This window comes from Doryrhamphus excisus, chromosome 20 (assembly GCF_030265055.1).
Source record: "Doryrhamphus excisus isolate RoL2022-K1 chromosome 20, RoL_Dexc_1.0, whole genome shotgun sequence".
NCBI classification, from domain to species: domain Eukaryota; kingdom Metazoa; phylum Chordata; class Actinopteri; order Syngnathiformes; family Syngnathidae; genus Doryrhamphus; species Doryrhamphus excisus.
In genome coordinates, this window is record NC_080485.1 from 8,332,693 (window position 1) to 8,358,340 (window position 25,648).

The window sequence follows — 25,648 nt, forward strand, 5'->3', positions numbered from 1 at the left end:
CAACGAAGAAAGCATGTTTTTTTTTGCTTTACGTCATGCGCATGCGCTTCAGGCAACATAGAAATACGGAGAATAGAAATGACCCAACCACAGAGGCGGGGTAGCGACACTGGTGTGAAGTTGTGCTGAAGTTCTAGACGTTTTACTTCTATACTCCAAACATGATTGGCGTCGCAACCCGCTGGACTGGTGAGTCTTGAGAGTTGTCCAACCGGCTGTCTGACAGTCGCATTAGTCACAACGGTGACAAGTGTATCATTGTAAACAGCTTGATGTTAGACTATTTGTTCAACTTTTATTTAATTCTCAACTGTATCTTGGGAGGAGAGTTTTTTTAACTGTTGTTTTTCAAAAACACTTCGATGTTGTTCGACATTCTCCACCTGCCTAATGCTACATCAAGCAGCTAATAGCTAGCGTCAACGCGATGGTCGACTGCTAGTCCTCATTGACAAGTGGCAGTTTTCATCACCTCTACGTACTTTGGAAGGTAAGTTTGCCGGTGTTGTTTTGTTCATTAACACTGTACTTCTTTCGATATCGTAACTTAAAAGTTTGATGGTGTCGGCTTGGTTCTTCATTGTCACGTTCACGCTTGACAGAACAATAAATGAACTGATCCTGTTAGCGTTAGCGACACGCTAACTAATGCCACATATCCACAAAAAAATTGAATTCCATTAAAAACTTTACTTTTTGAGCTATCATTGTGAATTACATCGGAATATTTATGGTATCACCGCATCATAATCTATTCCCGTTCATCCTCTTATACTAGAATTATAGGTTTTAATGATATAACCCATAATAACTCATTAGAACACGTATCTTAACCTCAGACGTCTGTGGTTTGTCAGCTGATGAAGACTGCGTGTGCTTGAGGGCATTGTAAAGATACTGCTTTTAGGTAATGTAGCTAAACTTTCTATCTGTAGGAATTTGACCATATCAAATCTGCAGTTCACGTCAGGCAGCTTGACGTTAGCAATACAATACTGAGACAACCACCTGACATTGCCCCCCCCCCCCAACACACACACACACACACGTACACAATACTAACTGCATTGTAATAGATATGGAGTAGATCTGCTTAAGGCTCTTTAAAAATGGTGACTGAGACTGCTAAGCAGGCTAAACTGTGCCATGGGGTTCAGGATGTGCAGCCGCAGTGATGAAGGCATAGTGAGCTGTGCTGTGTCCTCCTTGGGCTCACATCGGCCCATTTGAACCCTGCTGTCTCTATTGGTTTATTGTTGTACTCGGGCTGCATCTTGCTCCAGTGATGTCACAGCATTCCAGGGAGCGGATAAACGATTTAGTGTTGGGGCAGATGAGCAGCATCGTGAATGCTGCTAATAGTGAGTGGGTCGAAGGGCAAATATGCAAATATCAAGGAGTGCAACTGAGTAAACACGTGTGCCAGTACTCTCCTGGAGACCACTGTTGTGTTTTGGATCTTGCCAAAAATATGTGACCCTCAAACTGATAACCTTTACTACACAAATACTCTCTATATTAAACAGATGGTCGTCTTCTACCACAACTGTATTTCTGGATTGTATAAGCCTCCCTCCCAAGTATTCTTGAACTTGTACTGTGTTTTTGTGGGAGTACACAGAAAGACATCCCCCATCTCATCCATCATTTTTTCTTTTTTTTTTTTTTTTTTACCACTTATACTGTTGAGGATCATGGGGAAGCTGGAGCCTATCGGAGATGACATTGTGAAAGGCAATGTACATGCTGGACTGGTTGCCAGTAAATCACAGCGCATATATAGCCAACCAACCTGACATTCACACCTAAGGTCACTTTACATTCATGCTTTTGGACTATAGCAGGAAACCAGACTATCCAGAGAAAACCCAAGTGATAGTACAAGTGATGGTACAGATTTTACCGAGTGCCAGTGCAGTGAGGTTAATACAGGAGAGATGTTATGTCTTCTCATTCTCGTCAGCACGCATACAGCAGCTGGATGGTTAGGAGACCAGCAGCTGTAATCCACAGCCACAAACCCATTTACATTACATTTGCCACAGCAGTGTCATCTAGTACAACATTTGATCAGAGTTTTCCAAAGCTTTTTTCCCCATTGGAAACAATGTAAATTATTCAATGCATCAGTTCCAGACACCCCAAAATGTTAACACAAAACACTCATATAGAGCATTTAAGTTTAGATTAGTTTCAAATGTATTCCTATGAAAACTGAGGTTCCACCATACATAGTATAATCAGCTTATTGTATTGGAATGTACTGTATCTTGTAGAAAATTGGAGATGAAAGAGCTCTGATGTTTTCAATGACATGCTTACTTCGCATGTGGCAAGGTTGAATTACTAGGGGAATTCAGTGTAAAATCACTACAGCCAGTGAAGTTACAATTTGGTATTTAAACATAATTTTCAAGAAGAACATGCTTCTAAAGTCAGTGCGAGGGTTTAGTGGTTTTAATGCCTTATTTATCAGTTTTGGTTAACACATTTTCACCTTCACATTCAAGGTTTCCCCTAGAATTTTTTGAAGCTATGGTGGTGGGCTGAATGCGAGGGCGGACTGCTGCCGCTGTTCTGTTTTTATGATGACATTGTAATGACTTATTTATTAACCTATTTATTCATGTTTTTTCAACAATGAAAACATTGGAAATTTGTTAAGTTAATGGCAAAGTTGCTGAGATTGTTGCTTAAATTGTGCTTAAATATTAATTGTAGTCAATTGATGATTTTTATCTGTTCATCCATCCATCCCTGTTCTATACTGCTTATTCTTGTTGGGGTAGCAGGGGATGCTGGAGCCTATCCCAGCTGACTTCGTGCGAGGGGCAGGGTACACATTGGACTGGTCACCAATGAAAAACATTCATTCATTCATTTTCTATCGCTTTTCCTCACAAGGGTCGCAGGGGGTGCTGGAGCCTATCCCAGCTGTCTTCGGGCAAGAGGCAGGGTAGACCCTGGACTGGTCACCAGCCAATCACAGGGCACATATAGACAAACGACCATTCACACTCACATTCATACCTATGGACAATTTGGAGTCGCCAATTAATTTTTTGGAATGTGGGAGGAAATCGGAGTCCCTAGAGAAAACCCACACATGTACGGGGAGAACATGCAAACTCCACACAGAGATGGCTGAGGGTGGAATTGAATCCTGGTCTCCTAGCTGTGAGGTCTGCACGCTAACCACCGACCGCCATGCAGCCCCAATGAAAAACATATTTAATATGGTTGTAAGAAGCATCCAGTGGATTTATTTTGTTCATTTGTGTACAATATGTTAATTTGCGTAATCATCAATCATAGTCATATGAATTCAATAATGTTCTTCCTCCCACATTCCAAAAACATGCTAGGTTAATTGGTGTCTCCAAATTGTCCATAGGTATGAATGTGAGTGTGACTGGTTGTTTGTCTAGATGTGCCCTGTGATTGGCTGGCCACCAGTTCAGGATGTACCCCGCTTCCCGCCTGAAGACAGCTGGGATAGGCTCCAGCACCCCCGCGACCCTTGTGAGGATAAACGGTAGAAAATGAATGAATGAATGTTAGGTAGCATGGGTTAATTTGCAGTATGATACTATCTCCAATAATTAAGAACATAAAAGGTTAAGTAAGATCATCATTTCCTTGTAGAGAGAACCCGCCCAATGTATTGGAACAGCATAAAACAGGAAGAGAAAGCTGATCGAAACAACCGTGTTCCAGTTGTCATACGTGTTGTCAGCAGTCGGGCATGTGACAAACGACAAGGCTGATACATATGTCAACTCTGGTCAAAGAACACAGGGATACTTCTTGAGACTTGGTTCTCTGTTTTGGCAGATGTTTTCTGTCTTACTTATTTTCTCTATACATTATTGATAGTTAACGTGAATTGTCCTCTTTACTGAATGTTTATCAAAAAATAAAGTGGGAAAAAAGAAGAATGTTTATCAACAGTTTGGCCTCTTTTTACAGGTTGTCAGCATGTTACAGTGAGCGATGCAAGCCATGATATTAGGGATGGCCATCTTGGGGGCGCAGGCTTGTTCGGATTCGCAGACATGCACAACAACAACGACGCCACCCAATTCTTCCTCCAAAGAGTACTGCTACTCGGCAAGAATTCGCAGCACAGTGCTGCAGGGCTTACCCTTTGGTGGAGTACCGACTGTACTCGCCCTGGACTTTATGTGCTTTTTGGTGAGTTGTTTTGACATTGTAAATGTAATCTGCATAGGTTATATTTACATCATAATTCAGTAATTTATTTAAAATTTTATTTTGTGCCTCCAGGTCTTGCTATTTGTGTTCTCTTTCTTGAGAAAAGTAGCATGGGACTATGGACGCCTCGCTCTCGTGACTGACGTTGACAGGTAAATCATTTTAAGTAGAGGTTGAAGTAGTAAGCAAGCTTACATTTGCTACGTACCTGCCATTAAGGGATGGACTGCTTTTCACCAAAATTCTTAATACATTTTAGAATATTAGACATTTTTTCCCCTGAAAGTATTTAAATGTTGACTTCTACAGTCCTATAATGTGAAATAAATGTATTTATAGAAAAAATTTAGGAAGTGCAGTTTATTCAGCATTGCTGAAGAACCACACATGTGAGGTCAGTTAGAATCAGGGAGACAGAGTGCCTGTGTGGCAGACAGACACCAAGCCATTGTCATACTTTTATATGATTAAGCCACAGTAGGGAAGTGTGGGTTTTGAACAGCGACAGAATTGCACCAAAGGAAGTGAATGTGTTGTTCAAATTTATTTTTGTCACATATCTTCTGAAGGTAGAGCTTTACATCAGAAGCAAATCTCATGAGGTTTTCTACCGCATACAGGAAGTTAATGTCTGTAGTTTTTGGAAGGAATGGATGCATGAAGGTCACTTGACTTGTGTGGTTTTTAGTCTGAGCCCTAAAGGTTGAAAGCTAGGTAATAGTAATGCATAACTACAGTATTAATATATGTTATCTATATATTTTTTCCAAGTCATAAGAATTGTAACCTTTTCCCCGAAAGACTGTAAAGCTTCTGTCTTCATTCAAGCATGCATTATTTATATTACTTCAGTGGTTCCCAACATTTTCTTTGCGACAGAGCTTTGGAAAACTTTAAAAATGTTCTGGACTGCCGACAGAAGATGATGCAAGCAGATTTTGCAAATGATTATCAGGCCTATAATAAAAAATACAGCTACTAAATAGAATTAACACAATAAATTAAGATAACATTAAAGGTTTATAGAAATGTATTATTATTGTTTTACATTTAGGCAACAAAAAGTCACAATCTTACAAGAATAAAGTCAGAGTTGTCACATGAAAAAAACCTGCAGCAAAGGATTACAGGATTAAAGTCATAATATTAAATGCACAAAGAGAACTGCCATATATTGATAAACCAATATGATGAAGAATATGGTCAAAACACTTCTGGATAAACCCAACATAAAAGGTGAGTTCTGTCAGTGTAGTTTTCCCTTTTATAACAATTAAATTATGAGTCAGAAATTCCAACTTTATTGTTGTAATATGTGCCGCGGATACATATAAGATTATAATATATAAGATTATGTTAATAATCAATTCATAACACCAGGCACATAACTTCAGACCTCCATGAATGTGAAAGGCTTTACCCCCTGACACACTGCTTCATAAACTGCAGCTGCGGTATTTGGGATGTTACAGCGTCACTATTTTTGCAGCTGCACTTAAACTGAAATTGGGTTGCAGCGTAGCGGGATAATAAGCGGGGGTGGCAGCTGCTCAAATCATTTGTCAAATGTTATCTTATGAACAGACTGTTTTCTCAATGTTGAAACTTAATGTCTCAAACAGAAATTTGCTGTTTGATATCCATTCAATGTCAGAGAGAGCGTGTTCCTGCATGTGTGCACGCGCTCCACCAAAACACACAGAGAAGCTCATCTGTATGCCTGTGGTGTGAGATGTTTCTTCAATGTAGCTCAGAGCCTGTACTACCAAGCAGGCCTGCCACATATCCAACTGACATTGTTCTGCCTGTCTTTTTACCAGGAGAATGGATCAGCGTTACAGTCGCCTGGATGAACGGGAATAGTATGTTAAGTTTACATATATATGCTGTGTATATGTCACTTTTGGTAATTTAGTTTATTCATTCTTCTTGAACTGCTGTAGATTTTTGCCCTTCTTGGTGGCTCAGTATTTCTCCTCCAGGTGTTTCCCAGTCTGTGCCAGGGCTCCTAAATGATTCTCTTTGCTCTCCTCGTCAGTGTCATTCTTGTGCTGCTGGGTGTTTGTGTCTTTAATCAGATTTGTTTGTACTAATCTCTGTATTAACCTCTTTATGAGGCATGGCCTCCTTCTGTGTGTTTGCTCTGCATTTGCCACACGGACAGGATCCTCTTAGGCAGTATAGTTGCCATGCTTGCTTCTCTTTTCTACCCATCGTGTAGAATCGTACACTTGGAACAACCCCGTCTCAAGTCTCTCATTGAAGTGAGAGTGAACAGGTTTGAAACCGCAGGGTGGTATCATTCTTTTAATAAACATGGGTTGAGTTCTAGCAGAGCCAATTTCCTGTTTAAATAGTCCAGAAAGTACAAATGTGGCGCTTGTGTCTGCCAGTACATACAATGTCTGGGATAAAAAAAGAGCTTTTTACTAAACAGGATAGCAGGTTGACTTTGCTGGACACAAACCCAAAAATGATCTGCCTCTTTATCACTGGGTTTCTTGTTTTTTCAAAATTTCTTATACATATCTTCCTGTTGCATCCACACAATGATACATTTACAAGCAGGACTGAAGCAGGTACTCCTGTGGTTATGTGTAGCCAGTTTTACTGCATTCCTTTATACCATGCGTTGTGTGTATTATCAGCTTCCCCATACTACTAACAACAGTCGCAGTGTGTTGACACAAATATCTTCGATCGTTACACCATTCAAATGCTGCATGTTGTGTTTTTTTCACACAGCGTTTCCGCTGCAATGACGACAGAGGCACCTGAACGCTACGAGCGCCTCACCTCAGTTTCCAGTTCAGTGGACATAGATCAAAGAGACACGGTAAGCATGCCGTTTCCTTTCAGAGGGTGGACAATGGTGTCTTTTCTGCCATGTTTCATTTACATTGCTGTTATATGTTTTAGGGCTTCTGCTCCTGGCTTACCGCCATCTTCCGCATCAAGTGAGTCAGGCTGCTCTCTATTTGTATAGATATAAGAAAATGCAAGAATGCCAATTTAGGTGGTACTTCAGACGAAGTGATACTTAATTATTATATTTTTTGGTATGATTTGCCTATAGGGACGATGAGATAAGGGAGAAATGTGGCGAGGATGCAGTACATTATTTGTCCTTCCAGCGCCACATCATCGGCCTACTCGTAGTGGTGGGGGTACTCTCTGTGGGCATTGTCTTGCCTGTAAACTTCTCTGGAAACCTACTTGGTGAGTTCACTGTGTTTTGAAGGGCAAGTGAACAGATATGTCATCAACTTCCTAGCTGGTAAACTAAGCTTTGCAATTTGTTTGTACGCTACGGTTATGTAGGAGGGAAGGAATTGCAGTTTTAGCAGTTCTTCCTGCTGCAAAAAAATGCCTGTTCAATGAACATGTTGGACAGTATGCTGCTATCTTGTTTCCATCTTGTGTCATGGTTTCCCCTTAAAGAGATCATGTTTTCAAAAATATGCCACATTCTGCTGTACTCTATATAGTGCATTTCAGCTGAAGCCTTCTAGAGAAATCATTGTCATTGTATATTTGTTTTTCAGAAAATAATGCTTATAGTTTTGGCAGAACTACAATAGGAAATCTGGATGCAGAGTGAGTGATTTTTTTTTTTTTATGCAGTAATTTTTGCATTAGCCGTATTTGCAGTCTCGGCTGCCTAACACTGTTTGTCTTACCCAGTGATGCCCTTTTATGGCTGCACACCATATTTGCATTCCTCTACCTGCTACTGACGGTATACAGCATGAGACGACACACATCCAAGATGCATTACCGTGAGGATGACCTGGTAGGTTTCGGCGGCTGTTTCACAAAATTCCCTCAACAGACCCACATGTCTTTTTTTATTAGTAATTGTTTCCATTTGAATACAGGTAAAACGGACTTTATTTGTTAATGGAATCTCCAAATATGCGGAGGAGACAGACATAAAGCAACACTTTGAGTAAGAACCCTGTTTATTTCTGCCTGTTTTCTACTTTTGCATTGAATCACTTCCATAGATTCTCATTTCCTGCCTGCATATGTACTCTGTAACAGTATTAGGGGTTATGAGAGACATGGTTTCCCTCTTAATATTGTTCATTTCCACAACTTGAACACAATAGTAGGCTTATCAGTGTAAATGTCCAGCCAGATGAGAACAATTATGCAAGTCATGTGTCATTTGCAACTAGTAAGGAGGGGGTGCTTGACCCTTATCCCACCAGTATGTCATTAGCCAGTAAGTTATTTCCTTACTACAAACGATAAGCATTTCATTGTTATCACTTCTATTTTTTGATACATATTTCAGACAATTGATTTTCTGTACTATAAAACTGCGATTGTTGTACCGATAATTCAATTTCATCTCTCCTTTTTGTTTAATAGGCAGGCGTATGAAAACTGTGCCGTGCTGGAAGCCCGCATCTGTTACAATGTAGCCAGGCTGATGTATCTCAACTCTGAAAGGTACCAGTTCTGCAGATGAATGTGTGTTTACCTTTTATTAAAATTGTACAGATTTGAAAAGTGATCCTGATGTTGTCAATTTCCTCCCATTGTAGCATGACATTGTATTTGTTTGCATGCAGGAAGAAGGCAGAACGCAGCAAGAAATTCTTCCTTGATCTGCAGGCCAAAGAGCACATAACCACCATGATAAACCCAAAGCCTTGTGGACATCTTTGCTGTTGCATCATCAAAGGTTGCGAACAGGTCAGAGGGCCGTTTTCCTGGCTTTATCTGAAAATAACACACTTAAATCTTTCTGTCCCAATGTGTCTATGTGGTCACATAGAAACTGCTGGCTGTTATGACATTCAAAGCACCACAAAAATGATGGCATATATCCTATGTTGGCTCAAGTAAATTTATCCTGAAGTAGGTACAAATCCCATTCTGTTTGCATTTTCATGCCGCTAACAGGAAGAAGCTGTTAGTTATTATACCAAGCTGGAAGCCCAATTAAAAGATGGCTACAGGAAGGAGAGAGAGAAGGTCAACAGGAAACCTTTGGGAATGGCATTTGTAACCTTTCAAAACGAGTCCATAACTGCAATGTAAGTTAAATGATGATTTTTTTTTTCTTTTTAAAGTGATAGATGCAGATTAACCGTGTTTCTTGCTTCATCTCAGAATCTTGAAGGACTTCAATGCCTGCAAATGTCAAGGCTGCCACTGTCGCAGAGAACCTCAGAGCTCTCCTTTCAGTGAGAAACTGCAGACACACAACTGGACTGTAAGCTACGCCCCTGATCCGCACAATGTCTACTGGTGAGTGGGAATTAAAGTGACAGCATCAGCAATATTACTTAAGTGGACAGCTGTGTTGGTCCATCTGGCTAATGTCCGTGTAACCGATATGCAACCTTCATCTCTGAAGGGAACATTTATCGTTGGGAGGATTCTCGTGGTGGATCCGCTGCTTGATCATCAACTGTGTCCTCTTCCTCCTCCTCTTCTTCCTCACTACGCCTGCCATCATTATCTCGACCATGGACAAGTTTAACGTTACCAAACCAGTGGAATACCTAAACGTGAGCCAATGTGTTTTCAGCACTCTTCATGTCTTTTATCATGTATAACTGATTTCCTTCTCCAACCACCATTCATTCAAGTACTTAATAATTTTTCCAAAAAATATTGCAAGAGTGACAGAATAGTAAAGCTGTTAAATGAGAGCTGATGACTGTATGCAGTTCCCATGACGCAATCACTGATTATCAGTCAGGAAAACGTGTTTAAAACTGCAACCGGTAAGAGTGCTGACAAATACTGTATGTACTGATATGACCCTTAACCCGAGTTATCTTGACCAGCTAGGGTAAGATAGCATTTCAAATTGACATATAAGTGCTTCTACATTGAGTAATAATCTTTACAGGTTTTGAATATAAACTGTAAACTGACAGTTGACCATAAAAGAGTATGTAGGAGTATGTACATTTGGCTTCTGACCGCAGATATCAGTTTTCGTCAAATGGTCGACGAAGTTTGATTAAAAGTTGCATAAGAACATGTATGTTCTGAGCTAACCTTCAACCTCAGTTAAAAGCTCAATTTAGGCACGTTTCAACATGTCAGTGTCGTGTTTGTTTTGTCCACAGAATCCAATTATTACTCAGTTTTTCCCTACCCTCCTCCTGTGGTCCTTCTCTGCCTTACTTCCTACCATTGTCTACTACTCTGCCTTCTTCGAAGCCCACTGGACCCGGTAAGGTCCTCAATTATTTCAGTCATCTGATGTTGTGCCAGTGTCCTGTTAGTTTTATTTAGCTACTGACGGATATTTTGTTTTTTCTTTTCGCAGGTCTGGAGAGAACAGAACTACTATGCATAAATGCTACACTTTCCTAATCTTTATGGTTCTTTTGCTGCCCTCGCTTGGTTTAAGCAGGTATATATTTTATTTTGGCCCAGTGAAATACACGTATACACGCTCAGCTCATGTACTTCCACATTTCTGATTTTGCTCTGCAGTTTGGATCTTTTCTTCCGATGGCTTTTTGACAAACGATTCTTGGCAGACGCCAAAGTCAGATTTGAGTAAGTAGCATACCTTCCAGATCATTGAATAAAGATTTGCAAAAGTCACTCACTTTTACCAACCCCATTAGGTCTTGCAATCAGTTTTTCACCAGAAAATATATAAGTTGTTCTAGAGGGGGCATTCTTTTAGAGTCTTGCAAATATAGAGACAATCTAAAAACGAACAAATTAATTAAAGAGTACATTATGTAATAGTAGTAGTGAGTAATGATATAGGTATTTACTGTAACCGATTGGGTATGTATTGGCTCAAAATAACCCTCATTTAAAAATAGCCTTTTGTATTCATTTCAGGTGTGTGTTCCTTCCCGACAATGGAGCCTTCTTTGTGAACTATGTTATTGCATCTGCGTTCATCGGTAATGCCATGGACCTGCTTAGGATCCCTGGTCTGCTCATGTACATGATCCGCCTTTGCCTAGCTCGATCTGCAGCTGAGCGGAGGAATGTCAAGAGGGTTTGTATCCGATCGCCTTTCTATTGAAAATTCTATTATTATGAAGAAAGTGTAATGTAGTGTAGCTTTTTAATCAACACCTACTCGCATATAAGATTTGCTCATTTCCATTGCACCCATGAACATTTGTATTTTTGATGAAGTATTAAAACAATGTAAAGGAGTAAATAAATCATTGTGGGTATAATATGATTCATTTTATCCTGTCTTTCTGCAGCATCAAGCCTACGAGTTCCAGTTTGGTGCGGCTTATGCTTGGATGATGTGTGTCTTCACAGTGGTTATGACTTACAGCATCACCTGCCCAATTATTGTCCCCTTCGGTTAGTTCTGCCTTTTTTCCCCGTTGGTGCTGTTCTGTTCCAGCTGCCTGATGCAATTAAGCTGTTCTGTTTTTCATATAGATAATCATCACTCACCCTAACAGGATTTGTTTCACTGACTTCATGTTCCATTTGTATGTGCAGGGCTGATGTACATGCTTCTCAAACACCTAGCAGACAGGTATAACATGTACTACGCCTACCTGCCTTCCAAACTGGACAAGAAGATTCATTCTGGAGCTGTCAACCAAGTCGTGGCTGCTCCAATTCTTTGTCTCTTCTGGCTTCTTTTCTTCTCCACTATGCGTTCTGGTAGGAGAGCATGCCATCTACAGGCCATACATGTCAATTGCACATATAATCAGTTTCTTGTTTGTCTGAGACCAATTAAAGGAAAAACTGTACATTTAAAAAATTGGAAAAATGAATTATAAGGCAGCTAATAATGCACGTACTGGGATTCATCAATTTCACCTAACAATGTTTTATATACACGCGGTGACTATGTAGTAAGAGGCACATTCATGTTAACATTTCATACTCGCAGTATTTTGCTATATTTTAGTAATTTTAAGTATTACCAAAACGTCTTTCCTGGGTTCAGTGATAGGTGAATTTCAGTTACCTGCATTGTTAGTTGCCTTGTGCGAGCACTGTGTCTCCGAATGTCTACAAAAGGAGTGCAGTTTTCTTTTAAAATCTAACCGATTAATACATTTTCACCCCTATTTTCTTTCCTAGGTTTTTCAGCTGCAATCTCCATGTTCACGTTCATAGTTTTGATCATCACAATTACTGTCTGCCTCTCTCATGTCTGCTTCGGACATTTCAAATATCTCAGTGCTCACAACTATAAGGTAACAAGGCTGCCAGATAAAAGTATTTTTGAGTTTTGTTTTGTTTTGTTTTACCTTTAGTTATGTGCACTTTTTGTCTCTCAGATTGACACTGACGAATTGGAGGTGACTGAGAATGGGCGGACAGAGTGCACTACTGACTCCAACAAAGCAGCAGTAAGTAGTCTGTTTACTTCTCTTAGTTCCTAATAGTCATAAAAGAATACCGTTTTCATGAAAATAGAGTACAGATGCTCGATATTGTTCATTTCTGACACCAATATAGGCAGCATCTCTTACCTCTAATCTCAGGTCACATGTTGTGTAATAGATATGATATACCTTTATTTGTCCCTCAGAGACTAAAATAACATGTCCTCCGACTACAGTATCAACAAGTAATAAACTTGTTCAATTTTGCAAATGAATATAATTTACAATGGGTGTTGAGTTCAAATGTATTTGACTATTTCATTTAATTGTTTATATGTATATCAACTTAATGGCAACAGCATTCATTGATAATTGATATGTGAGAAACAATAACCTAAATCTTACAGAAAGGTTTCATGAAATGTATTAAATACCTGTGTCCATAAAAAAAATAGAAGAGGATGCAGTGCAAGTTAAGCAACCAATTAATATTGTCACCGAAGATGCAAGATGCAAGACTAGGCCGTCGCTGTTTACACACCTGAATGTACTTGAACATCTAAACTCAAAACATTTTTTTTTCTACAGCAGATGTACATTGCTCTGGTTCTGCAAGATCGAAACTCGGAGGAGGCCGGATCAGGTAGCGGCGAGGACGACGGTCAGGGGTCGTCGCAGGACGAGGAAATAATCAATATGGAAAATGGCCTGAACGAGGACTTCCAGTCTGGGGAAGACAGCCTCATTGATAATGAAGTGCGACACTGAGTAACAGATGATTGACTTGAGAAGAGTGCACTGAATAAATGAACTAACAGGAAACAAGTTCACCAAAGCATCTCGACCTTGATGGAGGGACTCGAGGAACTAACAGACATGTATTGTCGACTAATGATTACATGGATTCTTTCATTTACAGTACTTCACCAGGTCCGTATCAAAGACTACTTCTTGCACAAGCAATGCATGTGCTGCAAAGATCCAGCACATGCATCACAAAGTCTTTGGGCCTCTCTTGGAAGAGAAGTGATGTGCTTCTGGTTCTCTCGACATCGGTGCACTTGAAAAGAGAAGACTTCCATGGAGGCGACGTAATACGGTATTCCCTCCCTGGAGCCCTACATATCCCGCCCACTTGGAATACAGTGTTCAAAGATGGTGTAGATGCTTCCAAAATGCTCACCATTTCCCATAGAGGCCTTAAAACATTTCTATAGAGCACTATTTTTAGCACATTATTGACAAAAAGCCTCTTTGGGCATTTATGAGAAGACAGTGTAGTGTGGAAGATGACCTGATATGTGAGCACACTACGTTAATAGATGACAGCAGCCAGTTGGGGACTGCTGTTGGACCGCTGCTACAAGAGGACTTTGAGTTGATGAGTACGGAGAGGAAGGTTGGTGCATCCGTCTGTTATGATACTCATTGTCACTATTTCCCTTTTGTCTTCGTCATTTTGCACACATGCACATATATTGCCCATAGGTTTACATTTTACGCATAGATTCGGACATTTTGCATTAATTTTAAGAGGTAGTGGCTGGAAAAATCTGGTCCTTCTGGTTGTTAACTTTTGTATAGGCACTTGATTGTGTAGCTCCTGTTAGATATATTATTATAAGTTGTTGGCAGCAATGTTACAGCCTCCCAAAGCTGATTTTGTTAATTACTTATCTCCAAACTTGTCATATCTATGATAAAAAAAATGTGACGCAGATCAGAATTTTTACGCTTCACCAAGTGACACGATTGCGGCCTTACTCGGCATTCATTTTATAATCTCATGGAGATGACAGCATGAGACTGCCATTGTTGTAGTTTTTGATAAAGCTCGTGCTTCAGACCACTACATTCACAATGACAAATCTATGAAGAGCTGCTCACAAAGCCATGGTACACACAAACCATATAGATTTGTCAAGACTGACTCCCTGTGACATCATTTTGGTACTACAAAAGAATTGTCTGGCATCTTCCAAGTGGTGTTCTCGTGTGATTTGTAATAAGATCGTTTTGTCATACCTCAGCATTTGTATACCTCTAACATGTCTTGAAATCTCTCTGGAACTGGTGGGGGGGGGATACTTTTGACAACACTTTCTTTAACCTTGAATGTACAGGAGCTGACCTCCACAATTTTGATAAGTAAATAACAAACCATTTGTTGAGATATTTGCTATTTTGTAATAGAACTGAACTGACTGGTGTTTTATGTCATCTGCTGTGTGTCACACTCTCCTAGCTTTAGACAAGTATTATCATTTTACAGTTGTCTTGCATCCATGCATTAACTCATCCACATTTGTGAATCATGTTCTCTTTCCTAATCTTCAATACATCTGTGGACTCACTGGAAATAAAACTAGTATTTTTTGTTAAACAAAGCACTCGTTAATGATGTTGTCAGCTTGCTCTTTTGAAAAGTGATTAGGCAAGTTTAGTCTACACAAGGTAATTAAAAGTGCTTAACAGAAAAGAAGGGAAAAATCACTTAATCATTCCATAAAACACTCGAACACGGCTCGAACAGGGGGCCTTCGGAATGAAGTTAGCCTGTCATCAGTTACATAAAATCCTTTCATAAATTCCATTAAACAAAAAGTAAAAATGAATTAAAACAATACAATATTGTTTGGCTCTTAAAGTTCAGTCCATTATCATCCCTATATTCCTAACCTGATGATGTGGTTTTAGAGAGACTCTCGAGGTGACTAATATCACTGTCTTTGTTTCTGTGGGCCGCAGACAATTAATTGATTAATTTTTGGGATCCCAGGATTGACCCCTGTTGAACCCCGCAGGTCATACCCATTTGATCTGAGACACGGTTACCAATTCCAACAAAGTTCTTACCGTCTTTCAGATAAGACTTGAACCACTTTAGGCCAGTACCAGAGTCCCCCCCCAGTTTTCTAACCTCTAATAAGATCACATGGTCATCTGTGTCAAGGGCAGTGCTCAGGTCTAGTAGAACTAAAAGTGAGACACTGTCTCAGTGCTGCGGTGGGGCCTAAATCCTGATTGGAAAGTATCAAACACATTCTTAGAGAGGAGAAACTAAGTTGTTTGTAGCAGTACTGGTACGTAATGTCACTTGAAGGAAGCGTCTGTCATCACCATGGTTACCGCCCCCATGGCAACAGAAATTCCACTGCATTTAAAATGTAGAAATGCTTGGGAGGAATGTAGCTTCCGTTATTTGATCTGTAAAATGCCTTCACTACTGACAAGATATTTGATGTGGAAAACGGCGACGTTACAAACACTCAAACCGAGAAATGTAATTGAACTAGTAACGCCACTACTGAACACTGTGTATTGGAGAAAAGTCCCTGATACCGATTGGCTTCACCTCACAGGACACTGGCAATCCAACAACTAGCTTGACAACCCCAGTCACAAATCATCACCTAACTTAACAAAACGGCTATTTACCTCGACCAACAATTTAAAAAAAGTATTGTCTGTCCGCCTTTTAGTGCTCTTTTCATGTTTCCGCGCTTCTGCTGTCTCCATCCATGCCGAAGCGGGTTGGGTAATACCAAGTATTCAGCGGGGGTATTACATGAGCGGATGATTAAACATGCTACTGTTTGGCTGTCAAATTATATAAATAAAGAAAATTAACAATATATCAATGCAAGACGATGCATATTTTTATTAAATCAGATGATGTGATGTGATTAAATTCGGGGGGATCTGATTTTTGCTGGGGTCGTGACCCCCCCATCCTCCGTGCAAATTGCTCGCTTTGGGAGGAGGAGAAAGTTGACGAGAGGAAAGACGTGGAGGACAAGACCGTCAGGTTTTAGAAGCAATATAGGCGACATGGAGTGACGTTGTCACCTTCAATGAAAGCGTCTGGGAACGAAGTCCCTGCTTAATAGAAAAATAGGTCGCTCGTTAAAGAACCGGTCAAAATGGACGGAGGGTTGAGCATTACTTTGATATCGGTCGCAATGTTTGTCGGTTGTTTCCTACTCGGATTCATCCCTCTTTTGTTTCAACTTTCACAGGTAAGTTGTATGAAAAATAATTCTTTCTCTCTCTGTGTGTTAACCTCATTTGCTCCGACGTCCAAAGCAAGTGGGCAGAGCCATGCCCATATTTGGTCATTGGGGTGGTGGAAATGTTGTTTTTCAGCTAAGTTTAAATAAAGAAACGTGTTCTAGAGAAGCCTGCATTTTGTCTCCATCCTGGGTGCGGGCTTCCTGTGTGGGACAGCCCTTGCCATCACCATCCCTGAAGGAGTGGACCTGCTGCAAGACGCATGGACTCATGGGCAAGGTCATTAGCATATCATTATACCATTTCATCACCTACTATGTAAACAACCTCTCTTCTCTTTCAGCTTCTTCCTCTGCTGCCAATACCAACTCCACAGGAACAGGCCCCTCACCTCAGGTGTACATGGGGTTGGCGTTAACGCTTGGCTTCACCTTCATGTTTATGGTGGCTCAACTCGGAAGTTACTTTTCCATGTGTGGCAAGTTGGCAACTCACCTTTTGCAGCACAGTCACTTGATGTCATCGTTTTTTGTTTTTTTTACAAGCTTATTTGTCATTTCAGGAAAAACGTCTCCAAACAGTAACGCCATCACAGCCACATTAGGGCTGGTGATCCACGCAGCAGGTACTGTAGTACTCATCAGGGGTGGTGTTTTTACTGGCGTGGGACATTCTAAAAATATAGTGAACAAGACAAAGAAAAATAACACCCAAACTGGAAAAATCATCAGTAATTTTAAAGTGAAAACAAAGTTCATCTAACAAAATTCACATTTTTTTGTAATTGTACAAAAATAACATGATAAAAATAACTTTTTAGTAGCAGAAAGTTTAAATGAGTTAATTCCTCATGCTAGACTGTGTACAAGCGAGTGGTGTCAGTACAGAGACCTGTAATGAAAGTCTATCTATGGGCAGGAGAAGTGCCAAAATAGTTAAAAACTTTGAGATTGGTCCCTCCACGCAAGAAGTGACATCACAAAAAAGTAGAAACAATGGGGGGAGGGGGGGCTTAACAGCAAAAATAAAAAAAAACTGTAATTTTATGAGGATAATGTAAAAATATTAAGCCACAAATTGTTAGTTTTAATAAGTTTGTTGTAATATGAGAAACAAAATATATTTATTTAAATTTAATAACTTAATTAAATAAATTATAACATTATGGGAAAAATGTCAAAATATGGGAATAATATTACAGCCAGAAAATGTACAGATTTTTTTTTAAAGAAAGTTGAACTATTTAGAATATTTAATAAAGAACAACAAACACGGAAATCAAAGAGAAAATAAGTTAATACTCACACACTTTCACATAAAGTGGTGTGAAAAAGTGTTTGCTCCTTTACTGATTTCTTATTTTTTATGCATGTTTGTTACGCTGAAATGTTTCAGAACAGAACACAAAATGTGCCCGTTTGTGAAAAAGTGACTTCTGGAAGACTTGTTGTTATAAATGCAACCATGATTTCTGCGATCTACTCAAAAAACGTACTTGTAGGGTGTCATGAAAAAAAAAGTATTAAAAATATTACCATTTGATGCCATAGACAATGAGGCCCGGGGGGCGTCCCGTCACGCATAGTTGACCTCTCAGTCAGGAGGTTATCTGTAGCATGGGTGTGACAAACAGTGCCAGCTACTCCTCATGATAAGGTGGAATCTCAGAACTGATTCTTTTCTTTCACAATGTAATCTTTCACAATTTGTAAACTCCCTGTCTTTATTTCAGTCATTCTCTTTTCTTAAGAAATATTTTTCTCCACAACAGTGTTCAGTTGTGTTGTCATTGACTAATATTTAAATTTGTTTGGTGATCTGAAACATTTAAGTGTAACATACATGAAAAAAAAAATGAATAGTCAAACACCATTGTGGCCTTTGCTGGGAAAAGTCTGGACACCCCTGACTTAATATTAAGTACACTTGTGTTTGCCCAAGGCGTACAACAACACATCCTGATGAATTCCAGTTCGCAAACACAAAAGGCACTGTGGAGACTTCATGTGACTCACCATGTGCACTTTAATCACTTTTAAAGCCTTGGTAGTTTTGCCATTCATGTGCTTGAAAAAGAGCAAATCATTGGTTAGTAAAATTATATATTGTAGCAAACATTCGAAACACTATAAATTGCGTGGTAGTGTAATTCCACACTTGATGATTGAGCAGGCGCCACAGAGTCCCATGTGTGTGAATACACGCAATTAAAAAGTCAGTTTTCCATAATATTACCCTTTTAAATAATATTTGCAGGGTTGAGCAGTATAGGTGGTTCTTGGGTTATGTACAAGTTTTATTCTTTGACTCTGGTTTAAGTCGGATCTTTTCATGCATTTTCTACCGCTTATCCTCACAAGGGTTGCGGGGGTGCTGGAGCCTATCCCAGCTGTCTTCAGGCGAAAGGCGGGGTACACCCTGGATTGCTCGCCAGCCAATCACAGGGCACATATAGACAAACAACCATTCACACTCACATTCATACCTATGGACAATTTGGAGTTGCCAATTAACCTAGCATGTTTTTGGAATGTGGGAGGAAGCCGGAGAAAATCCATGCATGCACGTGGAGAACATGCAAACTCTACACAGAGATGCCAGAGGGTGGAATCGAACTTGGGTCTCCTCACTGTGTGGCCTACGTGCTAACCACTTGTCCACCGTACAACATTATATATTTTCCGCACTGTAAGCTGCAATTTCTAAAAAATCGACGATTTTATAATCCGGTGTGCCTTATATGTGCACTGAATTCCAGGGTACACCAACGACTGGATGCCAGCCAATTGCAGAACACATATTGACAAACAACCATACATACTCGCATACTTATGGACAATTTAGTTCGCAATCAATCTAATATGCATATTTTTGGAATGTGGGAGGAAACCGGAGTACCCGGAGAAAACCCACGCATGCACGGGGAGAACATGCAAACTCCACACAGAGATGCTGAAACTCTGATTCGAACCCACATCTTCCCGATCTCCTGACTGTGTGGCTAACATGCTAACCACGAGGCAAATGAAACGGTAATAAAATAAAAGGCAAAGCACTAGAAACCTTTCCATGTCAATAGTAAGACCACTACACTGCCTAGTTATTACTGTCACTTTCAGAGGATCAGGGGTTTGAAACCCCTACTGTCGATCCATAAATATAGTTTTTGTGTTGTGAAGCAACACAAAAACACCAAAATATTAGTAAAGTAACTGAATTTTGGTCTCGGGGGGAGATGGGTAGCCTCTGACTTCTCCTGTTGTGACTTGTGTTTTCTTTGAAAACAGCTGATGGATTCGCTCTGGGTGCAGTGGTGGCCACGGGCCAGGTGACTGTGCAAATCATTGTGTTTTTTGCTGTGATTCTACACAAGGTGAGGATATTACCACAATGGAGTATCATATGCTGCATTTGAGACTGCTGGGAAATGAGATATAGAATACGTGTCCCTGAATATAATGGCATTATAGTGTAAACAATAAATACATAGAAAGATAGTTTTGTATTTTTTGAATGTATTACTATGGACTCAGCTGTTGTGCATCTTGGTGAAGTAGAAGTATAAGAATGTGACATCTTCCTTGTCAGAGGTTAGGCAATTTATGACTTCCCGGTATTCTGGAATTCCACAAACCTTGGAAGCAGCATCTAAAAATAACTCCCGTTTGTCTTCAAGGCCCCTGCAGCTTTTGGTTTGGTTGCCTTCCTGATGCATACAGGCCTGGAAAAGAAGTCCATCCAGGGACATTTGTTGGCCTTTTCTGCTGCCGCACCGATAGTTGCCATCGCCACATACTTCATACTGCACGCGGTAAGATAGCACACACCATCTCCTGCCAGTTTAGACTGCAGCATTGATAGGGAGTGTCTTTGCATCCCCACCAGTCTTCTGCATCCTCTGAAAACCAGCTCACTGCAACCGGCGTGGGAATGCTCTTTTCTGCTGGGACTTTCCTCTTTGTGGCCACAGTACACGTTCTGCCTGAGGTTATCATCGGCAGCAGTAGTCACGGTTTAGCAGACCAACAACACTCCAGCAGTAACCTCCAGCAGCAGCAGCACCAGCACCAGCGCCACCTAGGCCCCCAGGAGAGCCTCACTCTTGTTCTCGGGGTGGGTCTTCCTCTGCTGCTTACGCTGGGACTTCATAATGACTGAGAAGGTGTGTAAGTGTGCATGCTGAGAGATGCTGTCGCTAAGCCAACATGCCAAAGAAAAATCAATTGAGAACTATACCACTCGATAATACATCACCGCATATCATAGCAATCCCACAATGTTCAGAGAAGCGTATCTGGATGCTTACTACTGCACGGCACCAACTTTGCTCTAATCTAAATATAACTCAAATGGTGCTGGAGAAAACGCCAAAAAACAACAACATTGAACGCATCACTTAGAAGAAGACAGTTTACTTTTCTGCTTGTGGATGTTGACCACAGTAAGATGAATCCTATTCAAGAGGAAGTTAAGTGAAGTACAACAACATGGTAAGCCAACATTAGCATGTATACGGTGATGTCAAATAAACGACCAGAAGTGGTTTACGTCACCAATATGGTATCTGCTTTGCATTATGGGAACTTAGAGTATATAGACCAGGTACGAAAAATTTTAATGTTCTCATCAATTACTATTAGAGCCGCGTAGAGCTAGTAACACCAGGCAGTGGGAAAGGGGCAGTACACTTGATCCAGCAGAATTTGTAAGATAAAGGTTTACTTTATTTTACACAGAAGGGATTAAATTGTTAAATTAATTTGTATGAATAAAATCTTATTTTTCATATTGAATAACTTTTCCTTCCTCGCTTGTGTCTGTTCCTGCCAACTCTCCCCGTCCTTCCTCTTCTGTAAGGTACAAAAGAGCCCCCTTTCCTTAAGTTCATTCATTCATTCATTTTCTACCGCTTTTCCTCATGAGGGTCGCGGGGGGTGCTGGAGCCTATCCCAGCTGTCTTCGGGCGAAAGGCGGGGTACACCCTGGACTGGTCGCCAGCCAATCACAGGGCACATATAGACAAACAACCATTCACACTCACATTCATACCTATGGACAATTTGGAGTGGCCAATTAACCTAGCATGTTTTTGGAATGTGGGAGGAAACCGGAGTACCCGGAGAAAACCCACGCAGAGATGGTCAAGGGTGGAATTTAACCCTGGTCTCCTAGCTGTGAGGTCTGCGCGCTAACCACTAATCCGCCGTGCCGCCTTCTTTTAAGTTGATTTTTTTTATTTAATTTTTTAAAGTTACAAATAAACTCTATGGACTCTTCCTAGCAACAGACAGTGATACAAAAAAGGGAAGAGGGAAAATGTTACCGCTCGCGACCTACATAAAGTTTTATTTAATTAATGACGATTTGTTGGATGAGTGGATGTACTGTGTTTATTCCTTCCTAGCACAGTGGCAGCCTGCCTAAATATTTGGCACCCTGCCAGTTATTGTCTCATAAATATGGCTAAGTAAGTATATGTAAGTGCTTGGGGCAATGCCATGACATCATTCTGTCCATAACATCACCATCTTGTAGAAAAAAAAAATTGTGCAAATGTTTGCAGTGAGATAAGTAATAGCTCAGACACCCTGAACATGCTGCACATTTAGTTTATTCAATGAACATGAGTGTTTAGTTTGCATTTGCTTGTCGCTTGGCATTCAAAGTGGGTGTGAATGACCTGCGTCACAATGAAATAGCACATTGTGATCCAGTTTACCCTGGTTAACTTGATCTCAGTGAAACCTTCCCTAAGGGATAGTAATTGTTGTGGATTACATGACCCTTCCACTGGGTGTTGTACTATACTGCACTGATGAATTTGGTAGACAACAAAATGCACTACTCGAATGTCATTGTAAGGACTTCCCAAATGTTGGTAATCAGAGAAGACGGGAGAGGCCACTGGTATGTAACAACTATAGTTGCTTCTGAGATACCACTGTGTTTGGTCTCATTAGAAATTTGATGCGATTGTTTGTGTAAATAGTTGAAGTGGGAACTAAAACATGAAAATCTACTGGAGTTGAGCTGATAAGGTGGTTTTATCAGACTCAGCTTTTGTCCGAAAGAACGTAACAAGAATGTGTTGCCTTTAATCACATTTTTTCTTCACATGTCTTACTATATTAAATATCACAGTTTTAAAATCATGTATATACAGTATATAATATTTGCATAGTGCAAAATATTGCTGCAGAAAGAGTTTGGGACTGTTCGTGTTCAATTCAGTGAATTTTCAATGTAATATATTCATAGAGGGGGCGGCACGGCGGTATAGTGGTTAGCGCGCAGACCTCACAGCTAGGAGACCAGGGTTCAATTCCATCTCTGTGTGGAGTTTGCATGTTTTCCCCTTGCATGCGTGGGTTTTCTCCGGGTACTCCGGTTTCCTTCCACATTCCAAAAACATGCTAGGTCAATTGGTGACTCCAAATTGTCCATAGGTATGAATGTGAGTGTGAATGGTTGTTTGTCTATATGTGCCCTGTGATTGGCTGGCGACCAGTCCAGGGTGTACGCCGCCTCTCGCCCGAAGACAGCTGGGATAGGCTCCAGCGACCCTCGTGAGGAAAAGAAAATGAATGAATGAATCAAAGTACTTGTGTCCAGTGCCACCCAAGGCCAAATTGGGGCACTCATTTGGAGGCAGCAGCTGTAGCATTACACCACCAGGCCGTGACGGATGAGTAGGTGTTTTCTATTTTTTGCAAGGCAAATACACCAAGGATGTAATTAGTGTAATCATTAATTCGTCGAGCGTTTGCCAAGTGTCCTTTGATCCGTAAGAACAGTTGTAAGGTCAGAGGTCATTGAAGTCGACCTGATGGCTCAGCATCTCGATGGACCTCTGAGTTGTCAGAGGTTCAAGCGACTGATGGAGGCAGCCAGCTGAGCTTCCTGAGCCATTTGAGCAAAAGAGCGCCTTTGTGTCTGCTGCCTCACTCGCTCCCTAAAATGAAAGGATGCCAGTGCCTGCTTGTGCGCCTCCTGCTGGATGTGTTCTCGCTCTCTGCGCAGCCTCTCGCACCTCCATTCCTTCATGGCGATGCTGTTCTCCCTGACGCTCCTCACCGCCTCCTCTGCTCTCTGCACGTTCTCTCTGAGCCTCTGGTGGCGGAGCTGCCTGTGTTTGTTGTGCTGATGTGTCTGCTGGGCTCGCTTCTTGTGCTGGGCCCATGTGTGCTCGGCTGCCCTGAGGATGCGTTGCTGACTCATCTTGACCAGGTGGTGTTTGTGTGTGAGCTGCTGGATGCTCTGCAGCTTGGCCCTGAGTCGGGCTTTCTGCGTCTGCTTCTCCTCCCGAGCCGCTCGCTCCTGCAGCTCCGCCAGTCGGGCCTCCACGTGGCGGGCGTGCTTCTCACACGACTGCTGCATCTTCCTTTCCAGTGTTTCCCTCAAACGTGACTCTTCTTCTTCCACCTGTTGCTCCACATGCTGTTTGATAAGGAGGTGGCGCAGCAGTTCCTTGCTATTCTCCTCCTGCAGACGCTTCTTATCCTTCCTCTCAAGATGGAGCCTACTCCTGCTTGCGTTCTGCTCCCTCTCCATTGCCGCTTGTCTCTCCATCTCTCGCTGCCTTTTCTCCACCTCCTCTAAGTTTCTCAGCAGCCTCTCCTGGTAGCGTCTCCTCCCCTCCGCCTCTTTCTGCGCAGCTGCTGTCTTCCCTCTACGTTGAGCCTCCACCTGCTCCTTCAGCCTCCTCCAGCGCTCCTCCTGCAGCATCACCTCCTGCTTGAGTTGCCCTACTCTCTCATCTTCCCGATGCAATCTCAGCCTCCTGCGCGCCTCCAGCTCCTCATGCCAGCGTTGCATGCTTTGCATCAGTTTCTTCCTCCTTTTTTTCTCAGACTGTGCCCGCCGGGCCTCGTCTCGTCTGCGGGCCTCGTCTCGCTCCTCTTCCTCCTGCTGCATAATACTCAGACGGTCCTCCTCCACCTGGTGCTTCACCAGCATGAGAGCAGCGATTTTGCGGTCTCGCTGTGATATCAGGACACACATCTCCCTTCTGATGTCGTCGGTGAGCTTCTGCAGTTTCATCTCAATAGCAGGAGAATGTCTGAGGTCTCCTAAGCTGCAGATGGTGCTCCTGTCTGCAACAGAGCAGGGTGTCTTTCTCACAGATTTGTCCTTAGAACACAGGTCTGCATATGGAACATCCATAGCGGGTTCATCCTTCAGCTTGCTGTCATGTTGCTTCCCCAGCCTTGAGACTTTCTTAGTGCTCGGCCACCTGGCAGCCTGCTGGATAATCCTCTCCCTCTCATCTCGGCACATTTGCAATAACTTGCTTCTCTCCTTTTCATACGATTCATGCATCACTCTGACCATCTCCAAAGGCACGTCACGCTGCTCGGATAGTAAATCATTCAAGGATTTCACAAGAAGCTCAACTGGTTTGATGCCCAGTCGTGCACAGGACTCCAAGGAGCGGGGACTGGTTAGAACATACCTGCTCTTTTCTGCCTCAGCAGAGTCAAAATTGTATAGGTCCAAGTGAGGTGCAGGTGACGATGACCTCCACTCCCCCATGATGGAAGCAAGACAGATAGCAAAGGTGTCCAGAATGGCTTCAAAGTGGACTTCCGCTCAGTCAGTCCGTTGTCCAGCTTGCAGGGTCATGAGGGGATTAGTTAGTCCATGTGATCAGTCCATTCAACCTATCTGAAAAAGATATATGCATTTAGTTCCTCTATATTCAAAGTATTGACGTTAGTGTTAAAAAAAAAATCAGTATCAGAATTATAAAAAAATATATGTCCTGCATTACTATAGTAGTGTTCGAGTGAATCTGTATTAATGTACAGAAGGTTTTCTGTTTGTTTGTTTTGTTTTTAGAGAAAAATTAGATAAATTGACAAAAATTATCACATCAATTTAACGCATTAGATAGTACTGGGAATAACCTGGAAACATAAGTAGTTTCCTTTACTAAACTACATTATATACATACAGTTTAAATGCCCATCTACCTTTAAACTTTCTAAACTTACCCAAGTAAAAATATACACAGCTAGCTACAGAATCCCGACAGCTGAAAGTGATTAATGTGCTACTTGTGGTTGCCATGTCAGGGAAAACAAACGTAGAAAAAGAGCAGCTTTCTATTGTCATGA

The 25,648-nt window shown here is 41.3% G+C and overlaps 3 protein-coding genes across 8 annotated transcripts; 2 read left to right on the plus strand and 1 right to left on the minus strand.

Moving 5' to 3' along the window:
* Positions 1 to 144: 144 nt before the first annotated feature.
* Positions 145 to 15,381, plus strand: tmem63ba (transmembrane protein 63Ba). Of its 3 annotated transcripts, none has more exons than XM_058059232.1 (24): positions 145 to 490; positions 3,970 to 4,194; positions 4,288 to 4,367; positions 6,036 to 6,077; positions 6,961 to 7,051; positions 7,135 to 7,172; positions 7,292 to 7,434; positions 7,761 to 7,812; positions 7,900 to 8,008; positions 8,094 to 8,164; positions 8,593 to 8,673; positions 8,796 to 8,919; positions 9,130 to 9,263; positions 9,340 to 9,477; positions 9,587 to 9,740; positions 10,311 to 10,417; positions 10,514 to 10,600; positions 10,684 to 10,749; positions 11,047 to 11,209; positions 11,427 to 11,532; positions 11,677 to 11,844; positions 12,274 to 12,389; positions 12,474 to 12,545; positions 13,113 to 15,381. In XM_058059232.1, the coding sequence occupies exons 2-24, from the start codon at positions 3,994 to 3,996 to the stop codon at positions 13,287 to 13,289; spliced, it is 2,520 nt and encodes an 839-aa protein (XP_057915215.1). In that variant the 5' UTR covers positions 145 to 490; positions 3,970 to 3,993; the 3' UTR covers positions 13,290 to 15,381. The 3 variants fall into 3 exon arrangements, with proteins under 3 accessions (XP_057915215.1, XP_057915216.1, XP_057915214.1); XM_058059231.1 differs by having other exon boundaries at positions 147 to 490; positions 13,110 to 15,379; XM_058059233.1 differs by lacking the exon at positions 6,036 to 6,077 and having other exon boundaries at positions 146 to 490; positions 13,110 to 15,379.
* An 887-nt stretch (positions 15,382 to 16,268) lies between these two features.
* LOC131108284 (zinc transporter ZIP9) lies at positions 16,269 to 22,655 on the plus strand. Its single transcript, XM_058059240.1, has 7 exons — positions 16,269 to 16,540; positions 16,697 to 16,811; positions 16,876 to 17,010; positions 17,095 to 17,157; positions 19,820 to 19,905; positions 20,209 to 20,343; positions 20,418 to 22,655. Exons 1-7 carry the CDS (start codon positions 16,445 to 16,447, stop codon positions 20,688 to 20,690), a joined length of 903 nt encoding a protein of 300 aa, XP_057915223.1. The 5' UTR covers positions 16,269 to 16,444; the 3' UTR covers positions 20,691 to 22,655.
* LOC131108282 (coiled-coil domain-containing protein 177) lies at positions 21,724 to 25,601 on the minus strand. 4 transcript variants are annotated; one of them, XM_058059238.1, is made up of 3 exons: positions 25,526 to 25,601; positions 24,985 to 25,196; positions 21,724 to 24,881 (listed from the first exon to the last, which is right to left on the minus strand). In XM_058059238.1, the coding sequence occupies exon 3, from the start codon at positions 24,861 to 24,863 to the stop codon at positions 23,391 to 23,393; it is 1,473 nt and encodes a 490-aa protein (XP_057915221.1). In that variant the 5' UTR covers positions 24,864 to 24,881; positions 24,985 to 25,196; positions 25,526 to 25,601; the 3' UTR covers positions 21,724 to 23,390. The 4 variants fall into 4 exon arrangements, with proteins under 4 accessions (XP_057915221.1, XP_057915218.1, XP_057915217.1 ...); XM_058059235.1 differs by having other exon boundaries at positions 21,724 to 25,196; XM_058059234.1 differs by having other exon boundaries at positions 21,724 to 25,196; positions 25,505 to 25,600.
* Between the last annotated feature and the right edge of the window lie 47 nt (positions 25,602 to 25,648).